The sequence below is a fragment of the Euleptes europaea genome, chromosome 2 (genome assembly GCF_029931775.1).
Source record: "Euleptes europaea isolate rEulEur1 chromosome 2, rEulEur1.hap1, whole genome shotgun sequence".
NCBI lineage: Eukaryota > Metazoa > Chordata > Lepidosauria > Squamata > Sphaerodactylidae > Euleptes > Euleptes europaea.
The window spans coordinates 16874593-16902419 of NC_079313.1; the positions used below are offsets into that span (position 1 = coordinate 16874593).

Genomic DNA, 27827 nt, shown 5'->3' on the forward strand with positions numbered 1-27827 from the left:
GCAACCCTACTGGGGAGCCAGGATCCAGGAGCGCGCAGAAGGGGAAGCGAAGGGTTCCCAGGCCCTTTACGCACGGGTTTTTTTTGCCCCTCTCTAGATGCGCATTTCCCCCCATCCGAATCCTCCAAACTCAGCCATCACCCCCCATGCAGAGTTCTGAGATTTCGGATGGGGACAACGTGCATCTAGAGAGGGGCAAATCCCAGGCAACCCCGCCCCCCGTGCATAAAGGGCCCCGGAGGGCCTGTCCATCCCCACACCTTTTGGGTATATACACGTGTGCAGCCAGCGGAGGGAGGAAGCGGAGTCCGAAGGGACTTCCACGGGAGGCAGTTTTGGGGATCTTTGGCAGGCGCGCTCGGTGGGCGGCCCCAGAGCCGCCCGGCGCCACGTGTAGAGGAAACCCGCAGGCGGGGGGGGGGCAGAGGGAGGCGTGGGAAAACCCGGGCGGGGAGGGAGGGTCTGCGCGGCGAGCCAATGAAACGGGAGGGCGAGGCCCGGCGGCCCCTAGACCCGGCGCCGGGCTCGCGGCTCCTGCCTCCCTCCCTCCCCGTCTCGCTCCCCTCCTGCCGCCGGGCGACGATGGCGCCGCTGCGCAAAGTGCTGATCAGCGACAGCCTGGACCCGGCTTGCGCGCGGATCCTGCAGGCGGCCGGCCTCCGCGTGCTGGAGAAGGCCGGCCTGGCCAAGGAGCAGCTGCTGGCCGAGATCCGGGTGAGCCGCCGGCGAGGGGAGAGGGGGCGGGAGGGTCTCCTCCACGGCCCGGCCGATGCGCCCCTCTCCCCGGCAGCGGGACCGCCGAGGAGACGCTGGCGATTTACGCGTGGGAGTTTTTGCCTTGGATCTCTCCAGATGCTCATTTTCCCCACCCGAATCCTCCAAACTCTGCATGGGGGGGGGGGCTTCTTGGGGGCTTTCGCGCATCCTAAATAATGCCCTTCCGATCCACTTTCAGTGCGCTCTGACAATCGTTTGCAAATGGGTTTTGCTGTTTCACACTGGCCGTTTATGCCTGGGAGGTTTTGCCTGGGATTTGCCACTCTCTAGATCACTGGTTCCCAACTGGGGGTCCGTGGATCCCCAGGGGTCCGCGAGAACTAAATTAAGGTCCACGAAACAAAGTTATAAACCCATAATAAATTAATATTTTCAATTAAAAGTTCTCCATTATAAAAATATATATATTCAAATATTATTCTAAGTTTAATGTTTAACTAACAGTTATGATTAAAGTTTATTTTCAAATTCTCAGAATTTTTATTTTGAACCTTGGGGTCCCTGCACCGAACAAAAAAGTCCTAGTGGTCCCTGGTCAAAAAAAGGTTGGGAACCAGTGCTCTAGATGCACATTTCCCCCATCCATATTCTCAGAACTCTGCATGGGAGTTTATTGTTGAGTTTTGAGAATTCGGATGGGGGAAATGTGCATCTGAAGCAGTGGGTCCCAAACCTTTTGGGCCACTGCCCCCTCGGTTCCACAAACTAAACCCCAGCACCCCCTACCCTATCCAACAACACAATTGAAGGGGCCTACCTCTAGAGCCCTTCTGTTGCCTCTTAGTGCCCCCCTAGGTAGTCTCACTGCCCCCCAGGGGGCGGTACTACCCACTTTGGCAACCACTGATCTAAAGTGTGGAAAATCCAAGGCAAAACCTCCCATACATAAATGGCCACAGTAAAATCCAGCTGCAAAGTGCATTGAATGTGGATTGAAAGTGCATTATTCGGCATGTGTGAAAGTGCCCACTGAGTTCTGAGAATTCCAATGGGGAAAATGTGCATGAGAGAGTGGCAAATCCAAGGCAAAACTTCCCATGCGTAAATGGCCTCTGTTCCCAGGGCGCAGCAGAGGAGAGGAAAGAGACCCTCCAGTGGGGGGGCTGTAGTGGGCAAGGGGGGGGGAAGGTTGGGTTGGTGGAACACTGCAGCCTGGTAAAATACTGGGGGGGGGCAGCGTGGGTAGGGTCCTGAGAGCCTGGAGATTTGGGGAAGGGGAGGACTTCAGTAGGGTATAATGCCTTAGAGTTCACCCTCCAAAGCAGCCGCTTTCTTCAGGGGAATGGATCTTTGCCGTCTGAAAATCACTTGCAATTGCTGGAGGTCTCCAGGCCCCGCCTGGAGGTTGGCAGCCCTAATAGTGGGGGGTTTCCTCCAGTGTTCAGTCCCCAAGTGACATGTGTAACCCTCCCCCCGGGAACGTGAGTGCCTAGCCCTAGCGCTGCTGGAGCAGAGGGAGGCAAGCCTTGACCCAATTTGTTGGTGTGAAGCTTGGCTCCTCACTGGACAGTGTTGCCATTGGGGAGGGGAGGGGCTCAGTTTGTAGAGCATCTACTTGGCATGCAGAAGGTCCCAGGTTCAATCCCCAGCATCTCCAGTTAAAGGGACCAGGCAAGTAGGTGATGTGAAAAACCTCGGCCTGAGACCCTGGAGAGCTGCTGCCGGTCTGAGTAGACAATACTGACCTGGATGGACCCAAGGGTCTATTTCAGTATAAGGCAGCTTCATGTGTTCATTGTCAGCTGCCTCACATGTAACACTTCTCCCCATCTACACCAGTGATGTGGGCATCCAGACCCACTCACACAGAGAGGAAACAGGTTGGGCCTGGGATCTCTACCCTGCGTAACGTTTAAACCCAGAGTCGAGGGTTCTTATCAGTTCCTGCATTCTGTGCTTTAATGGGACTTGTGGTGGATTGTGCTGGTTGCGTTTCACACATCTTTCACCAACCCTGTTCACATCTCCCAGTGAAGGCATGTGCATCTTGCACGTGCATCTGTTCCTAAGAAAGAGCCAATGCGAGTTCATTTGGCAAATAGACCTGGCATCTAGGTATAGGCGGGGTTTAAATCACATGTTCTGCTGTCTGTGCATGGCAGGTAATAAGAGAACTACTCGACGTACACATAAAAGAGAAATCAAGCGTACGCTGTACATGGGTTGGACTTGCTTACACTAACTGTTGTACAGGACCACTGCCAGTGTGGTGTAGTGGTTAAGAGCAGTGGACTCTAATCTGGAGAACTGGGCTTGATTCCCACTCCACATGAGCGGCGGACTCTAATCTGGAGAACCGGGTTGGTTTCCCCACTCCTCCACACGAGGCTAGCTGGGTGACTTTGGGCTAGTCATAGCTCTCTCCAAACTCTCAGCCCCACCTACCTCACAAGGTTCCTGTTGTGGGGAGAGGAAGGGGAGGCGATTGTTAGCCGGTTTGAGCCCATTGACAGGAGTGTGTGGGCTCCAGCTGAGTTTCAGGCAAGCTGTCTGGGCAACCGTCTGGGAGGCTGGAGACCCCGTGGTGACAGGACTCTGGTGACTGCCAATGGCTGCAGCAGCTGGAGGCAAAGGTGTCCCATTCAGGCTGAGACGCCATTCAGCCGCGGGCGCCTGACCCTGGGGGCCATTCCAACGACTGGGACGGTGGTGAAACGGACTCTTAAGGCAGTGGTGAAACGGGGTTGACCGGAGGAGGAGGAGCCACCCAAGCCTGGAGAACCTGGGAAGTGCCGTGAACTACCGGAGGCAGGAAAGTATAAATCTGGATGGAGGCAATGCCCTCATGAACAGAGAGTACTGCCAAGAATGAGGCAGACCCCAACTGAGCCTGCTGCAATCCCACACGTGCCATGGCGTACGCCCCCCCCCCCCGAATCCAGCCACGGGGTAAACAGAGGTGTTCACATAGGCCTCCTTGCATGCTTTCTGCGTAAAAAGCCAGTGTGGCATAGTGGTTAAGAGCGGTAGACTCTTAATTTGGACAATCGGGTTTGATTTCCCGCTCCTCCACATGAGCGGCAGACTCTAATCTGGCAGGTTGGTTTTCCCACTCCTCCGCATGAAGTCTGCTGGGTGACCTTGGGCTAGTCCCAGTTCTCTCTGAACTCTCTCAGCCCCACCTACCTCACAAGGTGTCTGTTGCGGGGAAGGGGATTGTAAGCCATTTGAGACTCCTTAAAGGTAGAGAAAAGCGGGATATAAAAATCAACTCTTCTGAAATGGTGCTTGGATAATTTCTGACAGAAATCGGATTGGCTTCAAAGAAGCGTTGCCTCTTCCTGGTCTCCAGCTCTACTTGTTTGGACAGGGCCCAAATCATTTGCTTGTGAAGAGAGAGAAGACACTTGCCTCCACCTGCCTGACTGTAGATCATGCCTCTCCGGTAGAGAACATAAAAAAAAAAACAAGCCTTGAAGAGTGAAAGAATCTGAAATCTCTGTCTTGATGCATCAGCATTCCTCACTTAGCCCCTTAGGCCAAAATGGTTACAAATTTCTCTCGCAGTCACAATTCTTCTCGTGAGAAGGACAAGATTGCTCTTTGGAAGCACGTTCACTTAAAATGAGCGGCTGGCCTGAAATCTCACTGCAGAGGCTTGAACAACAGTAGTTTTCCGTGTTTGTGTTTTGTATATGTACCTAAGTAATGATGTATACATAAGTATGTATGTGCCATCAAGTAAAAACTGACATCTGGCAATCCCAGCAAGGAGCTTTCAAGACAAATGAGATGACGACGAAGAAGAGTTGGTTTTTATATGCCGACTTCCTCTAATTTTTTAAAGGCGAATCAAACTGGCTTACAATCTCCTTCCCTCCCTCTCTCCACAACAGCCACCTTGCGAGGTAGGTGGGGCTAGGAGAGTTCTGTGAGAACTGTGACTCGCCCAAGGTCACCCAGCAGGCTTCGTATGGAGGAGTGGGGAAACCAACCCAGTTATTCAGATTAGAGTCCACCATTCTTAACCATGACACCACGCTGGTTAACCATACGTAGAGGCCAATAGCCAAAATGGACAACATCAACCCCAACTGGAAAACATCTGGAAGGGCTTCTGGTAAACATTTGAGCGTGGAATTTGGGGAGACTCCAAGGGGAAAGTGACCGTGGTGTCTCATGAATAAGGTGTTTCTGACCAATCTGAACGTTCGCAAGTGGTTATCATGAAGAGGCACTTCCTTTGAGCTCTCAACATTGAGACTGCTCTGGGTTTTGAAATGAGTTCTCAAAGACTGCAGAAAACTAGTATGGATCCTGGATCAGTGGTGCAAGATGCTCTTGACAGAACTACTTCGATCCCACAGTAGGTGGAGTCTCTGGAGAATCATGAAAAGGAAGCCTCCTGCAGAGTGCTTTATAAAAACATAGAGACCTAAAGCCGGAAGGGAACTCAAGAGTCATCTAGTCCAACCCCCTGTACAACACAGGGCAGTCACAACTACCTTCCCCACCCCACTCCCCCAGTGACCCCTGCTCTATGCCCAGAAGAAGGCAATCCCCCTCCCCCAAACCAACCAGGATCCCTGGCCAATCTGACTTAAGGCTGTATTTTTCAGTTACCATAAGAATGTAAGAAAAGCCCTGCTGGATCAGACCAAGGCCCATCAAGTCCAGCAGTCTGTTCACACAATGGCCAACCAGGTGCCTCCAGGAAGCCCACAAACAAGACGACTGCAGCAGCATTATCCTGTTTCTTTTTATGCATGTCTAAGTAAAAATTATGTCTCGATAAGATTCTAGTCCTCATGATTCCAAAGATGCGGTCGGAAGTGTGCAGGCAGTGAATTGTCTCTGCCGTCTCAGAATGGCGGCTGTGATTTCCGTCCACTGAGAGCGGGCAATTAATGTCATTCCTTTCTCTTTGATAGCTAGACAAGAATAAAATACGTTTGGAGCTTTTTGATCTTTTCAGTTGTTTTACCCAGTGAGAAGCAATGAGTTTCCATCGAAGATGCTGAGTCATCTCCCTAGGATTTACTATGTAGGTGTGAGCTACTCTCACCAGTCTCTGTTAATGTCTGTGTGTAAAAGTGCTGAATCAGACCACGGGGAGCTTTGGAGCCAGGTGTCATCCACATGCTGTTGACAGCCAGCTCTGTTTTTCATTAGCTAAGCAACTGGGAGCGGCTTTCTCTGTCTCAAATCAGTGCTTGGATCCTGCCAGCTTTTCATTAGTAGAAGGACTTCATTCCCTGCTTTCCTCTTCCCCCAGAAGTCCTTTATCACTGTGCTGTTCCTTTTTGCTTGCTAATCAGGAACATACACACACACCCAGCAAAAGGCTGTTCAGGGGACTCCTGAGATCAAAAAGCCATGCAGGACAAGGGGCTGCAGTGAGGAGGGGGAATCAGGTGAGGTCACCATTCCTTCCTCTTACGCATGCAGAAAACGGGTGGTGTCCACCTGGTTTCTAGAAACAGTGATCAAGTGGATGATGGGAGAACAACCTATAAGTGAATCCAGACAGGAAAGAGGTGCTGCTACTGAGGAAGTCCATTTTTATGAATTGCTTTAAATTTTTGTTGCTGTTCTCTTACCTATTTCCATTATTTTTAGTTAATTGTTTTATCTTGTTAGTCACCTGGAATTTTTTAATAACAAAGTATGAATAGATTTTTTTTCTTAAATGAGCATAAAATAAAAATAATATAATGGTGGGGGTCCCCCTCTGTTCATATGAAGAGCCTGTGGGTATTCTTGGACCCTGCCTCCTACTAGGGAAGCAATCCAATAGTGTTACCAAGTAAGTCATTTTACAACGGGTCCATATGTAGAGATAGTGCTATCAGCCATTCTGTTCTGCCCTTCGATTACTTCCAGGTTGGACTACTGTAATGCACTCAACGTGGGGCTGCCCTTGAAGACAACTCAGGAACTTCAGTTGTTGGAAAGTACACCTATGTGTATGTATAGAGCCTAATTTACAGGAACTCCACTGACTTCATATTGGCTGCCAGATCCAGTTCAGAGTGCTGCTTTAGTTCTAAAACCCTTCATGGTCTGGGATCCACATATGATCCCACGATCGCCTCTACCCATACATTGACATGGTTCTACTGAACAGGCCCTTCTGGCAGTACCATCCATCCATATGGGTACAGCTGGAACACATGCCCTTTGAGTGACAACCTCTGTCGAACACCTAAAGCTGCCTTATACCTTATCAGACTGCTTGATCTCTCAAGATCTATATTGTCTGTTCCGATGGGCAGCGGCTTACCAGGGTCCCAGGTAGAAGTCTTTCACACAACCTGCACCTGAATCCTTTTAACTGGAGATGCTGGGGATTGAACTTGGGACTTTCTGCATGTTCTTTGGGACCTTCTTTTTTTCTGCAGTGGACCCAATGCCCTCTTGTGGCTGTCATTTTGCACAAAACAGGCTGACAAGCAATTGCTGACCTCTGTTTGCTAGGCGTTTGGAATTGTATTTTTATATTCTGGTTCATCCTTGTTTCATATTTCAGACTGTAACTGATGTGCTCTGTAATTGTAGTTGATTATACGTGGCTCTGAACTGTAGAAAGACAGGATATTTTTTCTGATGAACACATAGCAAAACTGTGAATAATCTTGTGAAATAAACTAACTTTGCACAGTTTTCCTTCAGTTGTGTAATTCAAACTGGTTGCAGAAGTTGGCTTGGTGCAGGGGTCTATAAAATTATGCATGGTTTGGAGAGAGTGAACAGGGAGAAGTTTTTCTCCCTCTCCCATAATACTAGAACGCGGGGTCATCTGCTGAAGCTGGAGGGTGAGAGATTCAAAACAGATAAAAGGAAGTATTTTTTCACACAACACATAGTTAAATTGTGGAACTCCCTGCCCCAAAATGTGGTGATGGCTGCCAACTTGGAAGGCTTTAAGAGGGGAGTGGACATATTCATGGAGGAAAGGGGTATTCATGGCTACTAGTTGAAATGTATAATAGTCATGCTGCATACCTATTCTCTCCAGGATCAGAGGAGCATGCCTATTATCTTAGGTGCTGTGGAACACAGGCAGGATGGTGCTGCTGCAGTCGTCTTCCTTGTGGGCTTCCTAGAGGCCCCTGGTTGGCCACTGTGTGCACAGACTGCTGGACTTGATGGGCCTTGGTCTGATCCAGCAGGGCCTTTCTTATGTTCTTAGAATTCCAGTCGCAGAATACACATGATGCTGTTTGTGATGCTGCCCTCTGTCCCTGCATGTTGGGAACTGGGGGAGATGCTTCAGGCAGCGGTTTGGGAAATGCTTTTGGAAACCATTCCAGCTTCCAACATCTCTGATCAAGACTGTGTATACCTTGCTTGTGTTCCTTTAGGACTGCGACGGGCTCATCGTTCGCTCAGCAACAAAAGTGACCGCTGACGTCATCAATGCCGCTGAGAAGCTGCAGGTCATCGGGAGGGCTGGCACCGGCGTTGACAATGTGGACGTAGATGCCGCAACGAGGAAGGGGGTCCTTGTTATGAAGTAAGGCACGGTTCTGCCTCCCCAGCGGAGTGCCAAAGATCAGTGGAAGGCTTGGGGTAGCAAGCGTTGGGGGTACAGGGGAGAGGAGGAGCAACTTAATGAGAATCCAGAAGGAGACCTCTCTTGTCAGAGCTTCTTTCCTCTAGCAGAGTAGCTGCAGGATTTTCACCCAACAGGCTTTTTATCCCTTTAGTTATTGAGGTTGTGAGATATGAAGGGACTGTCTAGTTGCACTTAGTTTTGGCGGCAACTGGTTGTTGCACCATCTGTTGTTTTAATTGATTATTGTGAATGTTTTATAGTGGATGGGTTTTATTCTTTTAATGAATTTCTTGGGCCTGTTGGCTGGTTTTAATGTTACCCGCCCTGAGCCTGGCTTCGGCTGGGGAGGGCCAGATAGAAATTGAACATAATAAATACATATTTATTTATACCCTGCTCCAGCCATTTGTTGCTGGCATATTTATTTATACCCCACTCTACCCAACCCATGGGGCAGAGTTTTAAGCTGCAGTACTTCAGTCAAAAGCTCTGCTCATGACCTGAGTTCAATCCCGATGGAAGTTGGTTTCAGGTAGCCGACTCAAGGTTGACTCAGCCTTCCTTCCTTCCGAGGTTGGTGAAACGAGCTCCCAGCTTGCTGCTGGGGGTAAAGGGAAGATTACTGGGGAAGGTCACCCCGTAAACATAGTCTGCCTAGTAAACGTCGGGATGTGAGGAAGGCAATGGCAAACCACCTCTGCTTATCTTCATGTTGTAGTGGTTTGGAGCAATGGACTCTGATCTGGAGAACAGGGTTTGATTCCCCCACTCCTCCACATGAGTGGCGGAGGCTAATCTGGTGAACTGGATTTGTTTCCCCACTCCTACGCATGCAGCCAGCTGGGTGACCCTGGGCTAGGCACAGTTCTTTAGAGCTCTCTCAGCCCCACCTACCTCACAGGGTGTCTTTTGTGGGGAAGGGAAGGTGATTGTAAGCTGGTTTGATTCTGCCTTAAGTGGTAGAGAAAGTCGGCATATAAAAACCAACTTCTCCTCCTCCTCCTCCTTCCTTGAAAACTCCATGAGGTAGAACTTCATAGGGTTGCTATGGGCTGGCTATAATAATAATTTATTAATACGGTCACTGATCAGCAAAAACAAACAGCTATGGGCTGGCTGTGTCTCGATGGTGTCGCAGCGTTTTGATTATATCATCAATTTTCTTGCTGATCATGCATGTTTTCCCTAAAGCATGCACTTATACTAAGTTCAACTATTGGTGAACTCTGATTGCATAAAGATAGATCACGATGGGTAGCTATGTCAATAGCAGCAAAAAAGAGCAAGAGTCCAGTAGCACCTTCAAAACTAACAAAATTTCTGACAGGGTATGAGCTTTAGGCTTTAAGGTGCTACTGGACTCTGCATAAGGTTTTTCTTTTATCTTTTCTATCTTTGACAGCTATTTAAAACAGTTACAGACCTATTAGGTTGATTAGTTTTTAATAGATATTAAGAGATAAGTTTGTCCTTCCTATCTTTCTTTAGAAAAGATAATGAGGACATACCAGATGTATTCTTAGTTATACCTATTTGATTAGCTCATAATCCATTAAGAACCAATCATTTATCTAGGAAAATTAATTACTAAAAATTAATTACTATAATATGGTTAAGAAATGTTAGGAGCTTTGATAAATCTGGCACTTGTTTTTGTAGTAGCTATAGGGTTAATGTTCACCTACTTGGACTTTCAAACGTCTTGCCTAATAAAGATAATTTTTTTCCCAATGAAAGATAAACCTCTCTGCTCTAACGGTGTCCTGCCTGGTTTGCTGGTCTTAGTTCAAAGGACAGAACTCAGTTATTTTATTTCTACTAACAGAATTTAAGAAGAAAGCTGATAGGAAGAAAGTAGATTCCTTTGAAATGTGGTGCTGGAAGAGAGTGTAACCGATACCGTGGATTACCCCCCCAAAAAAACAAATCAGTGGGTTGTAAATCAAATCAAGCCTGAACTGACCCTAGAAGCTAAAATGACTAAACTGAGGCTAATCGTACTTTTGCCAGATTATGAGAAGACAAGTCACTGGAAAAGACTGTCATGCTAGGAAAAGTTGAGGGCAGCAGGAAAAGAGGAAGACCCAACAAGAGATGGACTGACTCTATAAAGGAAGCCCCAGCCCTCAATTTGCAAGACCTGAGCAAGGCTGTCAAAGACAGGACATTTCAGAAGATGTTGATTCATAGAGTCACCGTGAGTCGGAAGCGACCTGTTGGCACTTAACACACACACACACACATCAGAATTTAAAGGTCGATAGACAGCTTTTATCAGATAGCTCCTGGAAATATCTGATACTAAGTTTTAAAATACATTAATTCTTTTTAGAAATATTTAGTCTGGGTTCCCTAATCGGGTGTGGGAGTAAAACATTTCATAACAATGGCACACTTTACATTTTAACATAGGGCTGGAAGCTTCCCTGAGGAGTAGTTATAACCCCTTGTTGGTAAATCTGAACCTCTACTGCAGCAGAATCGGATACAGGAGACACTGAAAAGTCCTTGTGAGCTTTTATGGCTTCCTGTACTCACTGTAGGCTCAATCCAAGGGCGAGTTTGTGAGGCCAGGTCTTAACGTAGGAACATAAGCCTACAAATAAGTGCCTAAGCATGTCCAGAGTGCACAGGCACTTACTATAACTACTAGGAGGCAGGACTTCTTTGCGTGGCCCCAATCAGCCTTGAACCCTTGTATCTTTTGAAAGCTGTGCGCCATGGTCTCTGCCAGGCATGGAATCTAACTTCTTCCTCCCTCTGCTGTACTCCTCAGCACACCTACTGGCAACAGTCTCAGTGCAGCGGAGCTGACATGCGGTATGATCCTGAGCCTAGCCAGGTAAGTGGGTTTGATTCCCCACTCCTCCAAATGAGTGGCGGACTCTAATCTAGAGAACTGGGTTTGTTTCCTTGCTCCTTCACATGAGCGGCAGACTCTAATCTGGAGAATTGGGTTTGTTTCCCCACTCCTTCCTAATAGAGTTGCCAGCTTCCATGTACTATCATAAACTCAAATAACAATAATTACTTAATATATTGTGTTATAACTTCACACAATCATATAAATAATTTTCATATATGTTTGCAGCAATAGATGATTTTCATACACATTTGCAGCAATGAAAAAATAATAATAAAGTACTTGTTTACTTCACAAGTTAAAGAGTTCTTTTCTTTTCTTTTTAACCCAAATAAAGGAAATGAGGTACTTGTTATATTCACAAGTCCAAATGAAAGATTCTTTTCTTATCAACTATATTGTAATCAAGATCTCCTGCTGTTACAACTGATCTCCAGCCGATAGAAATCGGTTCCCCTGGAGAAAATGGCTGCTTTGGCAATTGGAATCTGTGGCTCTGAAGTCCCTCCCCTTTCCAAACCCCACCCTCAGGCTCCGCCCCCAAAATCTCCAGGTATTTCCCAACCCGTAGCTGGCACCCCTACTTCCTAAGGAGGGGAACAGCTAGCAAGTGGCAGCTCAAAGACCACAGCCGGTGCGTGGCAAGAGGCAGTCCTTCATAAAACCATAAAGCAGGGGTGGGGAACGTCAGGCCCGGGGACCATTTAAGGCCCACGAAATCATTCGGTCTGGCCCTTTGTGGGTCCTGGCAGATCTCTAGCTCAGAAGGATCTCAGACTGGTGATCCACCCACTCCTGCAGGCAGGAACAGCCTCCATTCAAGGCAGATGTGAGTTTGTTTTACCAAGAAAAGGAACATTCCCCCCCCCCCCTTGCAGAAGAGTCATTAGTTATGGAGCTGCTAGGACCGCCCAAGAAACTAATTTTTAAGTTGATAACTTTGTACGGCCCATGAATGAAGTTATAAATATCCAAATGGCCCTTGGCAGAAAAAAGGTTCCCCACCCCTGCCATAAAGGGTTTTAAAGGTCATAACCGGCACCTTGAATTGGACTAGGGAACCATCTGGCAGCCGATGTAGCTGTTTCAAATAGGTGTCCTGTTTTCCAATTAGCTAGTCCTTGACAGTAGTGAGGCTGCCGCATTGTGAACCAGCTTCAGTTTCTGGGCTGTCTTTAAGGGCAACCCCATTGTAACTTCCCAGAGCCTAAAGTTAGGACAGCCAGGCTGCCGCGCTGACTTGGAATACCTTCAGGTTGAAAGGTGGCACAGCAGTGCTTTAAATAAATAAAAAATAAAATTTTCAGACTAAGACTTTGACTTGCACCCATGCCTGATTCTGTTCCTGCTAAAGTGGAGATTTTTCGTTCCAGGCAAATCCCACAGGCTGCCGCCTCGATGAAGGAGGGGAAATGGGACCGCAAGAAAGTAAGAGAAAGATGCCATCTCCATCACTGGGGGTGGGGGTCAAGAAAGGAGCGCCTGTTCACAGCTGTACACCTCTTCTGTCCTAGTTCATGGGGATGGAGCTTGAAGGGAAGACCTTAGGCATCCTAGGCCTGGGCAGGATTGGACGAGAAGTGGCCATCCGGATGCAGTCCTTTGGCATGAAGGTAAGAAGACCGTGCTGCTGGTCAGCCATGGTGAATGGAGGAGGTGCATCTGGTTGTCCTTCCCTATTGCTCTGGACTTCATTTTTTCTGAAGGGCTGTTATCCTGTGTGAATCATAGAATCATAGAGTTGGAAGGGGCCATACAGGCCATGTAGTCCAACCTCCTGCCCATTGCAGGATCAGCCTAGAGCATCCCTGATAAGAATTTGGCCAGTCACTGCTTGAAGACTGACAGAGAGGGGGAGCCCACCACCTCCCTAGGCAGCTGATTCCACTGCTGAACTACCCTCACTGTAAAAAATTTCCCCCTAATATCCAGACGGTACCTTTCCGTCCATAATTTAAACCCATTATTGTGAGTCTGTCAGATTTCAGCAAACCTACGGCGTCTCAGGCAATAGAACTCAAATCCAGATGGAGCAGTGATTCAGAGAGTTTATTCATGAGGTAGTAGTTTCAGCAAGACGGAGAAGGTTAGAATACAGAGCATTGGGACATTGCTATATTTATAGAACGGATACAATGGATGAGATTGAGTTACAGCAATACAAAGGAAACAATGAGATTTCTTTCTCCCGGTAATGACTTCAGCAAACCAAGTACTGGGTACTTAAGGGCAATCAGAGAAGGGGCTGGTGGAGTTCCTGGCATTGTGAGCGAGGCCCGGTATCAGATGAAAGATTTACACGGGTGGGTCTCCATACAATTGTAGATCTCTGACCGGAGCTTGTGGCTCGTGTGCAAAACAGATGGGGAGAGGGGAGTGCACGGAAGGATCCATATTGTTTACAGAGGAACCATCTTGTTTGGCCCATGCTGTCAGAAACCCTATCTGACAGAGTCCTATCCTCTGCTGCTAACAGGAACAGCTCCCTGCCCTCCTGTAAGTGACAGCCCTTCAAATACTTAAAGAGAGCAATTATGTCCCCCCTCAATCTCCTCTTCTCCAGACTAAACCTTCCCAGGTCCCTCAGCCTTTCCTTGTAGGGCTTGGTCTCCAGGCCTGATAATCTTCGTCGCTCTCCTCTGCACCCGCTTGGTTCTGTCCACATCCTTTTTGAAGTGAGGCCTCGAGAACTGCACACAGTACTCCAGGTTTGGCCTGACCAATGCAGCATACAGCGGGACTGACATCTTGCGATCTGGATCTTATGCCTCTGTTTGGATGTTATGCTGCTGTTAATACACCCCAAGATCACATTAGCCTTTTTTGCCGCTGCATCACACTGGCTGCTCATGTTTAGCTTATGGTCCACCCATACCCCAAGATCTTGTTCACACACACTGCTACTCCATCCAGTATGCGTTGTTCTCATTTTTGTTACCTAAATGTAGAACTTAGCCCTTGCCCTTGTTCACATCTGCCCACTTTTCTAGAGTGTTCAGATCTTGTTGAGTTCTCTTTCTATCTTATGGGCTGTTTGCTGCTCCTCCCAATTTCGGGTCATCTGCAAATTTAGTGAGTAGTCCCTCCACCACCCTCATCCAGATCATTTATAAAATATTGAAAAGTACTGGGTCCAGAACGGGGCCCTATAGCACCCCACTGGACACCTCCCTCCATTCAGATGAAATGCCATTGACTCTTTGAGTGCGGTACTCCAACCAGCTCCCTGTCCACCTAACTATCCTGGAGTGTAGGGGTCCCAGCCAATAATTCATGAGTTGTCCTTCCTCTATCATTAGACCATAGGCTACGACCCCATCATCACTCCTGAGGAATCGGCTGCATTTGGCGTTCAGCAGCTGCCTTTGGAACAGATCTGGCCTCTGTGTGACTTCATCACGGTTCACACGCCGCTCCTGCCTTCCACCACAGGTAGGGGGTCGCTCTCCACAGGCTTGCAAGAGATCACGCGACCTGTCAGACAAATGCTCGCAGAGATTGAATTCTTCCTTCTGGAAACCTGTCAGGCAGAGCATACAATGAGGGGAAAAAAGTATTTGATCCCCTGCTGAATTTGCCCATTTGCCCTCTGACAAAGAAATGACCAGTCCATAATTTTAATGGTAGGTCTATTGTAGCTGGGTGTCATGAGTCAGCCTGCAGAGACCTCCTCTGATGAAGAGGAAGTAGAGGCCAGAATAGAGGATCAGCCAAAGTCAGGAGATGACTCACCATGCCTGCAGCCTGCCAGCTCAAGGACTCCAGTTGGACCTGACACTTTATAACATGCAGTGTCTCCAGAGGCCTCGCCAAGGCCCACTGGAGCAGAAAAGAAAACAGGTTCGTCTGGCAATGCAGCAGAGACGGCAGAGTGCTAGACTGAAGGCTTTACACAGGAACCTCCCCAGTAGCAGTGATGAGGAAGAGCAGGGCTGAAGCACCACCTGTGAACTCAGCCTCATCAGCATCAGCTGGCTCTGCTACAGCAGCAGGGGAAGGGATTTAAGCCATCAGTTAGGCTTGGCTGTTGTGCAAGCAACTTGTCACCAACCTCCTGGTGTACCGGCCTTGTTTCCCTGCTATCCTTTGGATTCCTGGTATCCTGACTTCTTGGACTGGCTCCGACGAACACCTTGGACTTCCCTTGCCTGTATTGATATCTCGGTCTTCCTTCACTGTGAATGACCTTGGACTGTTCCCCAGACTACACTTACAGTTTACAGCCCTCGCTCCTCGCCTGCACCACGACACTGTGAGAGACAGAATAACAACAGGAAAACCCCCAGAAACCCAGAAGACAAAAGTCAGACATTGATGTGCATTATAATGAGTGAAATAAGTATTTGATCCCGTATCAACCAGCCAGATTCGATCCCCTATCAACCAGCCAGAAGTCAGGCTACCTGGTATCTTCACTGTATGTAAAGAGCTGAGATTAGAAGCACCTGCTGTAAGGGAGAGGTCTTACCTGTAATCCCAGCTCATTACAGTACCTGTACAAAAGACGCCTGTCGACAGAAGCAATCAATCCATCAGATTCCAAACTAGCCACCATGACCAAGACCAAAGAGCTGTCCAAGGATGTCAGGGACAAGATTGTAGACCGGCACAAGGCTGGACTGGGCTACAAGACTATTCCCAAGCAGCTTGGTGAGAAGGTGACAACAGTTGGTGCAATAATTCGCAAATGGAAGAAACACAAAATAACTGTCAACCTCCCTCAGTCTGGGGCTCCATGCAAGATCTCATCTCGTGGAGTTGCAATGATCATGAGAACGGTGATGAAGAGGCCCGGAACTACACGGGGGGAACTTGTCAATGATCTCAGGGCAGCTGCTGCATATAAATATTTGGTGGATTCAAAAGAGAGAGGAGGTCTTGCACTTCCTAATTTTAAACTATATGCTGAGGCGGCTGCTTTAGTATGGCTGAAAGACTGGATGGATTTAAAAAATACACGTTTATTCGACTTGGAGGGTTTTGATAATAGAAGTGGTTGGCACGGTTATTTGTGGTACAATAAAGTTAAAACTCATGCATCATTTCAACAACATATGGTTAAATCATCCCTTTATAGGATATGGATTAGATATAAACATTTATTAGAAACAAAAACTCCGTTATGGATTTCATCTCAAGAAATGTTAACATTACCCCCATTAAGACCAGCTCAATTTGTAACATATCAGGATCTTTAGAAATGGGAAGGTACAAAATGCTTACTAAAAGAATATGAAGAAGTTAAAGACTTATTATCTTGGTTCCAGTATCATCAAATAAACTCGGTCTTTTTACAGGATTTGAAAACAGGATTTTCTAAAACTAAATCAACTTTACAGAAACTTTTGCTAGATACAAATGATCTTCTTATTTCCAAGATGTATAAATTATTGTTAGAACTTTATTGTGAACAAGAACGAATAAAACCTACCATGATTAGCTGGGCACAAATGTTGGGTCATGATATAATGTTACAAAAATGGGAAAGGCTTTGGACGAGAGATCTGAAACTTATATCTTCGCAACTACTAAGAGACAATGTATACAAGATGATGTATAAATGGTATTTAACACCGAAGAAATTAGCAAAATCATATGCTTCAATGTCACCAAACTGTTGGAAATGCAATAAAGAAATAGGATCTTTTCATCATATGTGGTGAACTTGTGAAAAAGCTAAGAAATTTTGGGAGATGATATATAATGAAATAAGGTTGATTTTACAACAAAATATCCCTAAAACACCTGAAATGATGCTATTAAGTATGATACCGGATACCATTTTTACTCACAGAACCTTTTTGATTTATGCCACCACGGCTGCACGATTGATATATGCAGCTAAATGGAAGACAGTCGAGATACCAGACAAAAAAGACTGGATAAAAAAGATGCTGGAATTGACCGAGATGGCAAAGCTTACAGCTTTGATAAACCAGGATGATAATGTACAATTTTGGGGGGAATGAGAGGTTTGGAGAACTTACTGTGAAAATCATTTTTTAATGGGACCATTTAAAGGATACTCTTTGATCTAATCCCTTATTTATACTTTGTATTAATTTTTATATTAGGTATTGGTTTAATAATGTTGGATAGGATAAGAAAAGGTTAATTAAAATAATAGTGGGATTAGTTCCGTTAGCAAAAGTTTATACAATTTATTTTTAGATGGAAGAAGAAGAGGGGGAAGTCATTTTATTGTTAAATTAGAGATATTACTTGTTTTTCTTTTTATTATTACTATTATATCATTTCTGTTTTTTTTCCCCTTTTAAAATATTTTTTTTAATTAGTTTTTGAAAATACATGGGTAAAAAGGAAGGGAAAAGGGTAGGGAGAGTATTGACAAAAAGAAAGTACATTTACCCCCTGATATAGTTTACATAGTCATCATTTTTTAAACAAACGGTGATAAACAAACAAATATAATCACCAGCATCATTTTTATAACATTTAAACAAATTGTTTACTATTTTCTGGTTTTAATAAATTCCTAAATAATGCATCGTTTGTCTTTGTAAAATTTTAGATATTTAATTGAAGTATTTCTGTTGGATATTCTCATTTTTTAATAGGCTATATTTAATCACTAGCTTTATTTTCATAATAGAGGATTATATTATTGTTTTTTTGGTTTTAATAAATTCATAGAAAGTTTGCCATTTGTCTTTATTTGATTTTTGAATATCTGGCTGTAGAAGTTCTGTTAAATGCGCCATTGTTATAAATTCATATACTTTGTCAATCCAGAGTTTGGTTTTTGGTATGTTTTCTGTTTTCCACAGTGATGCTAGGACTATTCTTGCCGCCGTTATTAAGTATTTTAATATAGTCTGATGATCTTTACTATATTTGTCTGGTACTTTGCTTAGAAGGAAGAGTTTAGGATCATATACAATAGGTTGACCAATTATAGTTTCCATATCCTTATGAATCTTTTTCCAATATTTTTGCACTAACGTGCACGTCCACCAACAATGATAAAAAGTGCCTCTCGCTTTCCTACATTTCCAACACTGACCGGATGTTGAGCTATTTATATTTTGAATGTCACTCGGGGTGATGTACCATCTGTGTAACATTTTTAGTCAATTTTCTTGGATTCCGTGGTTGAGAGTGAATTTGAGATTTCCCCGGAATAGCTGTTCCCATTTGTCTGTAGTTATACCTCATTGAAATTTTCCATCCACTTGATTTGGCATGATTTTATTTGTTCATCTTCTGTATCATATGTCAGCAGCAACCGATAAATTTTGCCTAATAAATGATCTGTTGGCTTACTTATCAGTTGTTCAAAATCTGTTTTGCCTTGCAAAATTCCTCGGTTCCAGCAATCCTCTTTAAATCTTGAGATTAGTTGATAATATACCAGCCAGGGCATCTGTGGGTGGTCAGTTTGAATTTCAGTTAACGTCTTAAAAGCTCCATCTGTTTTTATAAGGTCCTGGTACTGTATTGTCCCGTATATTTTCCTCACAATTATTGATCCATAGGCGTTAAATGGTGCCATCAACAACGATTTTTCAAAACTTAGTCTGGGTTTCAGTTTTCGCCACACCTCCACGATATTTTCTACAATAGGATGGCCTTTCATTTCTTCTAGTCTTTTCTTCCAGTCTGTTGATATATTAAATAAAGAAAATAAAAAAAAATATTATAAAAAAATGATCTCAGGGCAGCTGGGACCATAGTCACCATGAAAACAGTTGGTAACACACTACGCCGTGAAGGACTGAGATCTTGCAGAGCCCGCAAGGTCCCCTTGCTCAAGACAGCACATGTACAGGCCCGTCTGCAGTTTGCCAATGCACATCTGAATGACCCAGAGGAGAACTGGGTGAAAGTGTTGTGGTCAGATGAGACCAAAATCGAGCTCTTTGGCATCAACTCAACTCGCCGTGTTTGGAGGAGGAGGAATGGTACCTACGACCCCAAGAACACCATTCCCCACCGTCAAACATGGAGGGGGACATATTATGCTTTACGGGTGTTTTTCTGCTAAGGGGACAGGACACCTTCACCACATCAAAGGGACGATGGACGGGACCATGTATCGTCAAATCTTGGGTGAGCACCTCCTTCCCTCAGCCAGGGCATTGAAAATGGGTCAGGATGGGTATTCCAGCATGACAATGACCCAAAACACATGGCCAAGGCAACAAAGGAGTGGCTCAAGAAGAAGCACATTAAGGTCCTGCAGTGACCTAGCCAGTTCCAGACCTTAATCCCATTGAAAATCTGTGGAGGGAGCTGAAGGTTCGAGAAGCTACACATCAGCCTCGAAAGCTTACTGACTTGGAGAAGATCTGCAAAGAGGAGTGGGACAAAATACCTCCTGAGCTGTGTGCAAACCTGGTGGCCACCTACAAGAAACGTCTGACCTTTGTAATTTTGCCACCAAGTACTAAGTCATCTTTTGCAAAGGGATCAAATACTTATTTCAGTCATTATAATGCACATCAATGTCTGACTTTTGTCTTCTGGATTTCTGGGGGTTTTCCTGTTGTTATTCTGTCTCTCACAGCTACAATAGACCTACCATTAAAATTATGGACTGGTCATTTCTTTGTCAGAGGGCAAACGGGCAAATTCAGCAGGGGATCAAATACTTTTCCCCCTCACTGTACTTCAAAATTAAACCTTGAGAACTGGGGGTGAGGACAGGCAGGAGAGAGAAACCTGCAGTTGTGGATGAAAGTCCACTAAAACTTTCCTGGAGGTGCTGAGACAATTACTGCTTGGAGCGGAGTAGGTATCACCTGCTCTGACTCTGAAAATTGTATCAGGTGAATCTTAAACATTCACAACCCCTTGAGGGCTAGAAACATGCTTTTCAAAACCAAGGTTCTAAGGAGAGTGCCCAGTTCCCCTCCTGCATGCTATAGTCCTGGAAATGCATCCTGGAATCAAATTTGGATAAAGGCTGGGGAACCCCCTTGGGGTTTGTGTGGAGTGTTTGGAGCGGACCGTAAGTACAGATGTGTATTGTTTGGCGGTGGGGGGGGGGGAAAGAAGAAGAGTTGGTTTTTATATGCCGACTTTCTGTACCACTTAAGGAAGAATCAAACCGGCTTACAATCACTTTCCCTTCCCCTCCCCACAACAGACACCCTGTGAGGTAGGTGGGGCTGAGAGAGCTGTGATTAGCCCAAGATCACCCAGCTGGCTTCATGTGTAGGAGCGGGGGAACAAATCCAGTTCACCAGATTAGTCTCCGTTGCTCACGTGGAGGGGTAGGGTATCAAACTGGGTTCTCCAGATCAGAGTCCACCACTCCAAACCACTGCTCTTAACCACTGCTCCAGAAGAGTTCTTCTTCCACTCCTGTTCTTTTCTCTAGGGCTGCTGAGTGACACCACGTTTGCTCAGTGCCGGCGTGGGGTCCAGGTGATCAACTGCGCCAGAGGGGGCATTATCGACGAGGGAGCTCTACTGCGGGCTCTGCAGTCCGGCCAGTGTGGGGGAGCAGCCCTGGATGTCTTCACAGAGGTGAGACTGCCTGATGCTTATGTCCCGCCCACCCCGGGATCTCTCCTGGCTGCGGAATAGGCACAAGGCTGGGGGAAGACGTTGGTGCTTCTGTTGAACACACACACATACATAAACACATGAAGCTGTCTTATACTGAATCAGACCCTTGGTCCATCAAAGTCAGTATTGTCTACTCAGACCGGCAGCGGCTCTCCAGGGTCTCAGGCAGAAAGACCTCAGCCGAGACCCTGAAGAGCCGCTGCCGGTCTGAGTAGACAATACTGACTTTGATGGACCAAGGATCTGATTCAGTATAAGGCAGCTTCATGTGTTCATGTGTCTAGTCTAGTAACTTTAATATGGTCCAAGACCAGCAGATAAAATATATATATACATAGTAGCAGGATAATGACTATATACACCAATAAATATTTGACAAAAATAGTTGCTCACTCATAGGGGAGCCATTAAGAGCATGATTTTAAAATATGGTACATAAAATATGATACAAAATTGCAGTCAATATAAATAAATATCGCTCATCCATTAAGTTCAACCCAAGCTCGCCTAGTCTTCATAGCTCGCCATCCAAATTTGGCCACTTTAAAGGTTAGCTCCATGTGTTCATGTATTCATGCCCTACTTCTCCAGTGCCCGTGCTTCTCCTGGCGGGTTTCCCAATGATGGCAGCCAAAACATTGGCAGTCTGTACCAAGATAGCAGCCTCACCCATTAAATGCTATCAAGATCTCTTAGAGGGAAGATGCAGGTCTTGGTTTAACTGGCTTGGCTGTTCCTATCCCCCCTCCCTTCCAGGAACCACCCAAGGACAAGGCCTTGGTGAACCACCCCAATGTGATCAGCTGTCCTCATCTGGGGGCCAGCACCAGGGAGGCCCAGAACCGCTGCGGCAGGGAGATCGCCCAGCAGATAGTGGACTTGGCCCAGGGCAAAGCCCTGATCGGCGCGGTGAGTCTTCCTCTTCTCAAGTTGCTCCTGTCGGTCAGTTCTTAACAGAGCGTTACTCATCATTTACGCAGCCCTTTTACCGGGCAATCCTCAGCAGAGTTACGCGTGTCTAAGTCCGCTGAAGTCAATGGGCTTAGGAAGGTGTAAGTCGTTTTAAAGGTAAAGGTAGTCCTTCGTGTGAGCACCGGGTCATTCCTGACCCATGGGGTGACTTCACATCACGACGTTTACTTGGCAGACTATGTTTTACGGGGTGGTTTGCCAGTGCCTTCCCCAATCGTCTACACTTTATCTCCAGGAAGCTGGGTGCTCCTCAGAGTGGCATTATTAATTGTCAAAAGTGCTGAAATAATCTTTAGAGTGCTCGTTCCACTATAAATAGGATGATGGTTAGTACTTGGAGGGGAGACCACTATGGCTGTGCATATCAGTAAACCCGAGCCAAAAATAAACCAGAAAATCGCCGTTTCGGCTTATTTTTGGCTCAGGTTTACCGGAAAACAAACAAACATTTGAATCAGCCAAGCCAAATAGGCGATTCTCTGATAAAGCCGAATAATTATTTGCAATATTTCTCTATGAAGGGGGGGGGGGCAACCCATTCCAGACAACATAAAATCGGACCCCCTTACCCAACCTTCACCAAATATCAGGGGTTGTGCAACGAGAGTCCCTTCAAGCTACCCTGTGAATTTGGGGGCTCTACCTCCAAAAATGCCCCCAGGAGCTTTAAAAAACCCCATAAATGGTCCCGAATTCTTCTGGTAAACCCGGAAATAGGTCAAATTCCCATATTCCCATATGGGTATTCAGGTTATTTCAGGTTTACTGGAAAAAATTGGGCCCAATAAACCTGAACCCGAAATTTACCGGATTTTATTTTTTTGCATAGCCCTAGAGAACACCAAAGAAGATTAGGGTTGCTATGCAGAGGCAGGCCATGGCAAACCACCTCTGTTCGAAAACACCACCGACGTTGCCTCTGGCCCTCCTTTTATGCAGTCTCATGCTCCTGTTCTTCCTTTCCTCAGGTGAATGGGCAAGCCCTCATCAGCGCATACACGCCCCATTCAAAGCCATGGATCGCGCTGGCTAGAGCCCTGGGTGCCGTGCTGCACGCACTGTCCCAGCAAGTGAACGGAGGCGTGCAGGTCATCACCCACGGTGAGATGAGAGATCCAGGAAAGAGCGGACGTAGCTTCCGATTTTAGCTTCTTGCCCAGCAGACTCTTTGCCTTTTCTGGCTTTGCTCTCTCGTCTCCCTTTACCGGCAGAGCGGTGTGTCCTCTGTGTTTGCAAGGATCCTAAACTCTCTTTACAGAAAAATCTGCCTGTTTATATCATGTAAATGAAACATGCCTATTTTTACTTAAAAACAAACAAACAAATTTTGCTTTTATAAATAAGAGTCAAGAAGCCAGTCGCCTGATACACTCTTTCTTAAAGCTCGGTTTAACAGGATACCTTTTTATCTGCACAACAGCCAATCAGAAGCCCTGTTGGGCAAAAAAGCCCAACTTTCTGAAAGCACGTAGTGGGCACCTATTTCCCTGTGCACTTTTTAATCCGACATTTGCGGCCTTAAGGGCTAGAATCTTGCTTTAAAAGAGACATAACGGAGACTCTGAGCCTGTTGGGTTCTGGTTCCAATACCCCATACCTTGCATTTGCAGAATACACACAGCCCTGCTTCTTCTGCCTCTTGTTCTGCCAGATATACTCCACCCTATCTGTATCATCACTCCCGTCCCCCAGTTCTTTCTCCTCTTTGGCTTTCGGGTCAGCATTTCTTCTTCCTCCTCTGCACCCCCCTTTTAAAAACCTCTGTTGCAGATCACCAGCTTTTCCTGTGTGGTCTTAGGGTTGCCAGGTCCCTCTTCGCCACCAGTGGGAGGTTTTTGGGGTGGAGCCTGAGGAGGGTGAGGTTTGGGGAGAGGAGGGACTTCAATGCCATAGAGTCCAATTGCCAAGGAGGCCATTTTCTCCAGGTGAATGGGTCTTTATCAGAGATCAGTTGTAATAGCAGGATGTCTCCAGCTAGTACCTGGAGGTTGGCAACCCTATCTTCCAGGAATTCTTCCTCTTCTCTGTTTCTCTGTCAAACTTGCCTGTTCTCAACTGCCACCACACCCATAGTTGGAGGCCCTTTGGTCAGGGTTTTTTGCTTAAGACCTCTGCTGTGGGCTCTAAATCAATGTTAGGCTTAGCTACTATTCGGTACCTGCTTACTCAGAGGAGAGAGTCAATTGTGCAGTGTGGAGCCTGCAGCTCAGAGGTAGAGCATCTGCTTTGCATGTAGAAGAGCCCCAGGTTCAATCCCTGGCAGCTCCAGTTTAAAGCTCAGGTAGTAGGTGATGGGAAAGACCTGTGCCTGAGACCCAGGAGAACCACTGGCCAATCAGAGTAGACAGTTCCGATCTGGATAGATTTGACAGGCAGCTATTATAAAGAGCTATGTGTCGGCGGTAGAGCATATGGTGGCATGCAGCATCTCTAGCTCACAGCTGGTAAAGACCTCAGCCTGAGATTCTGGAGAACAGCTAGTCAAAGTAAACAATGACCTTGATAGACCAAGGGTCACCCTCTGTATAAGGCAGCTTCTTGTGCCCCTGTGGGTTCCCGATCGCATTCAAGAGCAAAAGAGGTCAGGCCCTCCTACGTTCTCTGCTACTATTGCTGTTGGGGTGGGGTCGCCTTTTTATTGGCCCTGCATCCGTCTCTAATAGTCACCTGTCGATTAAGGCAAGTCAGCTTTCCCCGTCCCTTTACCTGAATGGGCAGGGAAAGCTTTGCCTGCTGAATTTCTGTGTGTTGGGCTGCTGTTCAAAGCACTTGAGGTGGGACAGTAAAGGGGGGGGAAAAGGAAAGAACTGGCAAACCTGTCAGGGGGCTGCCGCCTCCCGTTTCCCTGGAGGACTGGAGATGGGGAAGAGACAGGCTGAGGTCTGGTTTCATGGTCATGCCACTGGAGAATTCTGTGGCTGGTTATAGTTTAGCCCTTGATCAGAGATTCTCTGATCTGTTGAATGGTGCTACTGAGCCTTGGGCGGGAAGGGAACGTTTCCAGGCGTTGCAGTGACTCATTCGTCCTCTGTAACAATCACCAGGACCAACTTTGCAGAAGGCCGGCAACTACTTGATCCCTGCGGTGGCCACGGGCCTCCTTAAAGAAATGGCGCAGAAGGATGTGAACCTTGTGAATGGGATGCTCCTGGCACAGGAGGCGGGGTTGAAGGTACTCCTGGGTCCAAAGTCCAATTCATTTGGGGAACATTCACACGACTGCAAGATCATCCACTGTGAGATCTCTGTGGGCTATTTATTTATTTATTAGATTTTTATTTTTTTTTAGCCACCACTCACCTGAAGGGTCTTGTGGCTACTCACAACATTAAAACAGTTTAAATGAGTTAAGAGAAGAAGAAGAAGAGTTGGTTTTTTAATATGCCAACTTTCTCTACCACTTAAGGAAGAATCAAACCGGCCTACAATCACCTTCCCCTCCCCACAACAGACACCCTGTGAGGTAGGTGGGGCTGAGAGATCTGTGTCTAGCCCAAGGTCACCCAGCTGGCTTCATGTGGAGGAGTGAGGAGACCAACCCAGTTCACCAGATTAGTGTCTGCTGCTCACGTGAAGGAGTGGGGACTCAAACCCGGTTCTCCAGATTAGGGTCCACCGCTCCAAACCATCACTCTTAACCACTACACCACGCTGGCTCTGCTCACTGGCATGTATTGCCAAGCTGAGTCTGGTAGGGAGGACCCGGAACCTCTCTTCTCCAATAGAAGGATGAACATTCCTTAGCATCTGACTCTTGTCTTCCCCATTTCATCGCAGATCACGACCTCCCACAGCGACGGGACACCGGGTACCGAAGGGGGCCTGCTGAAAATTGCCGCTCAGGGCACCCCCTGCAGTTTAGTTGGCTCCGTGCAAGGCAGCATGCTGGTCCTCCACGAACTCAACGGAGCCGTCTTCAAGCAGCTCGTCCCGCTCACCGGTGTATTGCTGTTCTATAGATCCAAAGTCTCCAATGCCAGTCTGTTGCCAACCATCGCTGGTAAGGGAGAGGCATCTCCTCTAAGCCAGAATTGTCTATTAACTAGAACTGAAAAGGCCTGTCCTGCTGAACTGGAACAGGGGAAAGGACATCTTTGTTGTGGGCAGAAGTCCTTCCCCTTTCTCAAAAGTGTATTTTCTACTGGAAACATGTGCCCCTGCTGACCTGGGGGTTGCTATTTTAATGTCATCCCCTTGCCCTTCTATTTTTGCTAATCCTGTTCTACAGATTGCTGGTACAGCATCATTGGTACCCATGTGACATAGCCAGATTAGTGATGAAAGGCTAATCTGATGGAAGCCATCAGGTGGTCAACCATGGAGGTTGACGGCAGGGCAAACTCCCTTGTGTACCAGCTTGGAGTGAAATACTGTTGTAGCTTTTGGGAGAGTTAGTAGAATGTGTAGGGACAATGTGGATGGCCCAGCCTAGCCTGATCATAAGAACATAAGAAAGCCCATGCTGGATCAGACCAAGGTTCATCACATCTAGCAGTCTGTTCACACAGTGGCCAACCAGATGCCTCTAGGAGGCCCACAAGCAAGACAACTGCAGCATCGTTGTCCTGCCTGTGTTCCACAACACCTAATATAATAGGCATGCTCATCTGATCCTGGAGAGAGTAGGTATGCATCATGACTAGTATCCTTTTTTACTAGTAGCCATGAATAGCCCTGTCCTCCATGAACATGTCCACTCCCCTCTTAAAGCCTTCAAAGTTGGCAGCCATCACCACATCCTGGGGCAGGGAGTTCCACAATTTCATCAGATGTTGGAAGTGAAGCTGGGTCAGCCCCACTGCATACTTGGGTGGGAAATCATCGAGGAAGTCCTGGTTTGCTATGCTGAGGGAGGCAGTGGCAAACCACCTCTGTTCAACTCTTGCCTTGAAAACTCTATTGAGTTGCCATAAATTGACTGACTTGACATTGCTTTCCACCACCATGGGAATGGTTCGAGGTTATAGCTGCCGACATTTGGTGGTTTGGGGATTTGGATGGGATGTTGGGAACAGGGCTCCAAGATAAAGGAAGGTAGAAGGCAACTGAGGAGGGACACGTGGGGGGCATGATCAAGGAAGACATTTTAATGCTGGGATCTAATGAACAACATAACATGATCCTTGGGAGAGAGGGAGAGGATGCAGAGTAGAGCTTCTGAGTGGAGGAGAAGAGGAACCATGGTATTCAGGTGAGGAAACAAGTCCTGTCTTGACCCCCTCAGGAATACTACTAGCTAGGGTTGCAAACAGGCCTGAATAAAAGAGTCCTGTTCCTATAAAAGAGGCTTAATGTATGAAAACCAGTAGTGAAAGGTTTTCATGGCATGGAGGTCAACCACATCCCCTGTAAATAATGTCCCATGGAACCTCTTAAAAGGACAGCGTTCTTCTCAAGGCTTGTTTAAACAATTTCTCAGCCGCTCTTTCTCCCCCCAAAATTGGATATCTACACATCCTTGTGTGAGAACAGAGGCCTGGGATCAAGCACATCCATCTCTGAGGAGGGGCCGTGGCTCAGCCTCTGCTTGGCGTGCAGAAGGTCCCCGGTTCAATCCCCGGCATCTCCAGTTAAAGGGACTATGCAAGGAGGTGAAGACCTCAGCCTGAGACTCTGGAGAGCTGCTGCTGGTCTGAGTAGACAATACTGACTTTGATGGACCAAGGGTCTGATTCAGTATAAGGCAGCTTCATGTGTTCAGAAACGACTGTTTATGGGAGGAGCTGTGGCTCAGTGGTAGAGCATCTGCTTGGCATGCAGAAGGTCCCAGGTTCAATCCCCGACATCTCCAGTTAAAAGGACTAGGCCTATAGGTGATGTGAAAGACCTCTACCTCTGAGACCCTGGAGAGCTGCTGCTGGTCTGAGTAGACAGTACTGACTTTGAAGGACCCAGGTTCTGATTCAGTCGAAGGCAGCTTCATGTGTTGATGTGATGCGCAAACCATGTTCCTCTCTTTTGAAGGTCTGTTGGGGAAGGCCCGAGTCGAGCTGCTGTCCTACCACCATTCCAGCGCCGTCGCAGGAGAGGAGTGGAGCATCCTGGGCCTGTCCTCTGCTCTACCGAGCCTGCAGGAGCTGAAGCAGCACGTCTTGGAAGTGGCTCAGGTCACTTTGTAAGCCGCCGAGAGAGACCCCCAGCAAAGCAAAGCCCATTGCACATGCAAGCAAGTGTCCTTAACAG

The 27827-nt window shown here is 46.8% G+C and overlaps 1 protein-coding gene across 1 annotated transcript; it reads left to right on the top strand.

The window, feature by feature from the left end:
* Window positions 1–575: 575 nt before the first annotated feature.
* On the top strand, window positions 576–27792 carry PHGDH (phosphoglycerate dehydrogenase). The gene is made up of 12 exons (XM_056845456.1): window positions 576–714; window positions 8082–8233; window positions 11052–11117; window positions 12512–12566; window positions 12653–12751; window positions 14438–14570; window positions 20482–20630; window positions 21429–21581; window positions 22613–22745; window positions 24689–24816; window positions 25422–25644; window positions 27609–27792. Exons 1-12 carry the CDS (start codon window positions 583–585, stop codon window positions 27761–27763), a joined length of 1578 nt encoding a protein of 525 aa, XP_056701434.1. The 5' UTR covers window positions 576–582; the 3' UTR covers window positions 27764–27792.
* Window positions 27793–27827: the final 35 nt, after the last annotated feature.

Coding starts and splice junctions, on each gene's coding strand:
- PHGDH (XM_056845456.1), top strand. CDS start 583: ATGGCGCCGCTGCGCAAAGTGCTGATCAGCGACAGCCTGGACCCGGCT. Junction 715..8,081: donor AGCTGCTGGCCGAGATCCGG/GTGAGCCGCCGG, acceptor GTGTTCCTTTAG/GACTGCGACGGGCTCATCGT. Junction 14,571..20,481: donor GCTCCTGCCTTCCACCACAG/GTAGGGGGTCGC, acceptor TCTTTTCTCTAG/GGCTGCTGAGTGACACCACG.